This window comes from Cebus imitator, unplaced genomic scaffold (assembly GCF_001604975.1).
Source record: "Cebus imitator isolate Cc_AM_T3 unplaced genomic scaffold, Cebus_imitator-1.0 Scaffold650, whole genome shotgun sequence".
NCBI lineage: Eukaryota > Metazoa > Chordata > Mammalia > Primates > Cebidae > Cebus > Cebus imitator.
The window spans coordinates 255,832-259,417 of NW_016107965.1; the positions used below are offsets into that span (position 1 = coordinate 255,832).

Below are 3,586 nucleotides of genomic sequence, written 5' to 3' on the forward strand. Positions count from 1 at the left end.
ACTATGTGTACTTAATTAATTGCTACAGCAGGGAACAGTATTCAGCAAGTATGTTTGAGCACATGCTGTGTGCACTTCCAATACTTAATGTCATGAAGTATGTATACCTCAGCTTATCTACTTATGGATGGAAGTATGTACGTAGAGAGCATGTGTTGAATCAAGACTGAAAGAACATGAGTGGAATGCCTTTCCTTGCTGGCATTGTGGTCCATTCTGAGACTGAATGGAAGGGAATTCTATTCTGGAGGGATAGTCTATTCTATTTTCTTAGGGATTGGCACTTCTTTTCACGCAGTTGCTCGGGACAGAAACTGGCTATCATCCGTAACTCCTCCCTCTTCCTTATTCTCCACATCCAGTCCATCACCAAATGCTGTCAGCTTGCCTCCTAAATGTATCTCAAATCCATCTCTGTCTTCGCTGCCACTACCCAAGTTAGAGTCACCAATATCTCTTGCCTGGATTTTTAAAATAATCTCCTAATTGAGCTCTCTGTGTCTAGTCTTACCCCATGCTATTTCATTAACTGTTGTTTTTAAATGAAGTAATCCATTCTTGTTATTTTTTAAAACTTTTTGTGTTGAATACATATCTTTTGAGTGAAAAGTTGTGAAGCTTTGTGTTTTGATCTTCAGTTATCTGAAAACTTGCTAAAATATACCTTCCAGGCAGGGCACAGTGGCTTACACCTGTAATCCCAGCACTTGGGAGGCCAAGGCCCACAGATTACCTGAGGTCAGGAGTTCAAAACCAGCCTGGCCAACATGGTGAAACCCCGTCTCTGCTAAAAATACAAAAAGTTAGCCAGGTGTGTTGGCTTATGCCTGTAGTCCTAGCTACTTGGGAGGCTGAGGCAGGAGAATTGCTTGAACCCAGGAGGTGGAGGTTGCAGTGAGCTGAGATCAAGCCACTGTATTCCAGCCTTGACAATAAAGCGAGACCTCATCTCAAAAAAAAAAAAAAAAAAAATACACCTTCCAGATGATGTCCAAAGAAAAGTAGTTTTCTATAACTAGAGCATCTAATGGTTTTATTATGTGTAAAATGGAGGGGCAGCACTTGAACTTTCTTGTCCTCTCAGGTTCTAAAATCTTATCCTTTGAGCCATGTAGACATTATCGAGTTTCAGTTGTTCCTTATATGGTAAAGGTTTTATTGTACCAGGATATTTTTATGAAAATATAAAACATCTACTCTGTTTTATGCACTTTGATATAGTAGTGAACAAGATAGAAAAATTTACTACTCTTCTTAAGCTTATATTCTAGTAGGACAAAATAGACAATAAATGAGTAAACAAAGAAACAAAAGGTTTCTGATGGAGTCCTACAAAGGAAATAAACAGTAATGAGATAGTGTGACTTGGCAAGTATACAGAAGGTCAGCTGTGCATCTGTCTGTTTGGTTATTGCTGAACTAGAAGCTGTAAGTTAGCATACTCAGTTATAAATGAAGCATGATTTTGGTATAATTTGTTATACCAAACTGCATCTTTTAAATAATACTGTTAATTGTAAGAGATGTTGATCTAAAATAATTGTTCTTAGACTGCATCCAAGAACCAAAAGACTGAGGTTATTATGAGGTTCATCTGTGATATCACCCCAAAAGGATGTGTTGAGGTATGGGTGTTTATTTCTCAGATTTTATTTTCTTTTATGCCTTTTCAGCTCTAGCAACAAGTTAGAAACTGTCTGAAAATTTTACTTTGAATATGATTCAGAAACTTTAAAAATGTTAGGTTTTTTTGGTCCAGCCCTGAAGCACCCTGACTGAGTTTGTGACTCATGAGAGGGCATGGACACTGAATTATAGCTGGCAATGCGGGGGAATTTATCATTTATGTTTGTGCTCATGTGTCTGTTTAAATACTTCTTCTTAGGTATGATGAAATGAGTATCCTCTTCACAGTTTTGATTACTGAAACTACTTTGGAGAATGGATTAATACATCTGAGAAGTAGAGACACCACAATGAAGGAAATGATGCATATATCCAAATTAAAAGACTTTTTGATCAAGTATATATCATCAGCTAAGAATGTATAGGTTTTTATATTTGTATAATAAATATTCTTCTCTCCTAATTTGGTTGTCTTAGGTTCACTTAGATTTTTTCTAGCCCCTTTGCACTTATGAAGTGGACATTTGTGGTGCTTGCTTTCATTTAGTGTTTATATTTTTGATGTCTTTCATTGTATCAGGAATATGTTCAGCTACAAGAAACAAAAATCTATTGGATTAAGCAAATTGGGGTTCGTTTTTCTCATACACAAGAAATCTGGATGGTAGACTGTCCAAAGCTAGTATTACTGTTTCTATAGTTATAGTATTTCTGTTCTGCGATCTTTTAGTACGCTGGTGTTTACAATTGTTGCTTCAGGATGGTAGATGGCTGCTGTATTTCCAGCCTTCTTAGCATTCTAGTTAGGAGAAGAGTTAAAGAGATAAGAGCTAGTCAGCCAAGACTCTTGCCTTTTAAATTAGAAAAGTAAAAAAGCTTTTCCAGACATCCCACTGGGAAGATGTCTTTATATCTCATTGGTCAGAACTAAATCACATGATAAATTCAAGACAGATCATTATCCAAGGGAATGAAAACGTTCTGATTTAGATCAAACACAATTTATCCCTTGAGGCTGCAATAGTGTCTTACTCTCTCAGAAATGGGCTTCATTATCAGGTCTTTATGGAATCTGCCACATCTACACTGTTGGATATCAAAAATTAACCTAAAACTTTTAAAATTAGAACCTTTGTGGATTTTTGAAAAGCAAACTAAAATGTATGCTACATATAAGACAGAAAGTAAACTGCAATAGATGACATCTATTGTTTACTTACTGTCTTATATCTATGTTTATAAGAAATCTTTCAACTTTTATGTGTTGATATGATTGTATAAAATATCCCATTACTAACAACTTGACAAAGATTCCAACTGATCATGCCTGTAAAATATTTCAAAAGTTTGGCTAATTTGTCTTAATTGACTTGACTTGGTAGGTTTTTGTCTTTTTTAATTTTAATTTTTTCTTCTGAGCCTCAAGCAGCCCTCCTGCATTGCCCTCCCAAAGTGTTGGGATAACAGTTGTGAGCCACTGCACCTAGGCTTGTTTTGATTATTTTGTGCTTATTTTTTTATTATGGAAAAATTTAAAAACAGACATATAATTAATAGTATTAATCCTACGTACTGATCACCTAGCACCAATAACAATCAACCTTTGGCCAGTCCCACCTCATCTAATGCCACCCTTCCATATTATTTCAGTTATTTATTTAAATTTATTAATTAAGAGACAAGGTCTCACTATGTGGCCCAGGCTGGTCTCAAACTCCTCAGCTCAAGTGATCCTCCTGTCTCAGCCTCCCAAAATATTGGGATCATAGGCGTGAACCACCTCACCTGGCCTCCTTCCATTTGATTTCAAGGCAGATAGCAGATACCATTTCATCTGCAAATATTTAAGGATCTTTTGTTAATAACCACAACACTATTATCACATTCAGAAGAACACTAGATGATATCAAGGAGTTATTGACAATTTTCTTGGCTGTGACAATAGTATGTTTATATTTTT

At 35.9% G+C, this 3,586-nt stretch overlaps 1 protein-coding gene across 1 annotated transcript in view; it reads left to right on the forward strand.

The window, feature by feature from the left end:
- POLG2 (DNA polymerase gamma 2, accessory subunit) overlaps positions 1-3,586 on the forward strand; it is a 19,897-nt gene extending 16,311 nt beyond the window's left edge. Inside the window, exon 8 of the mRNA XM_017517849.2 lies at positions 1,886-3,586. Within this exon, the coding sequence (XP_017373338.1) occupies positions 1,886-2,051 (166 nt within the window). The 3' untranslated portion in view covers positions 2,052-3,586. The remainder of the gene's footprint in view (positions 1-1,885) is intronic.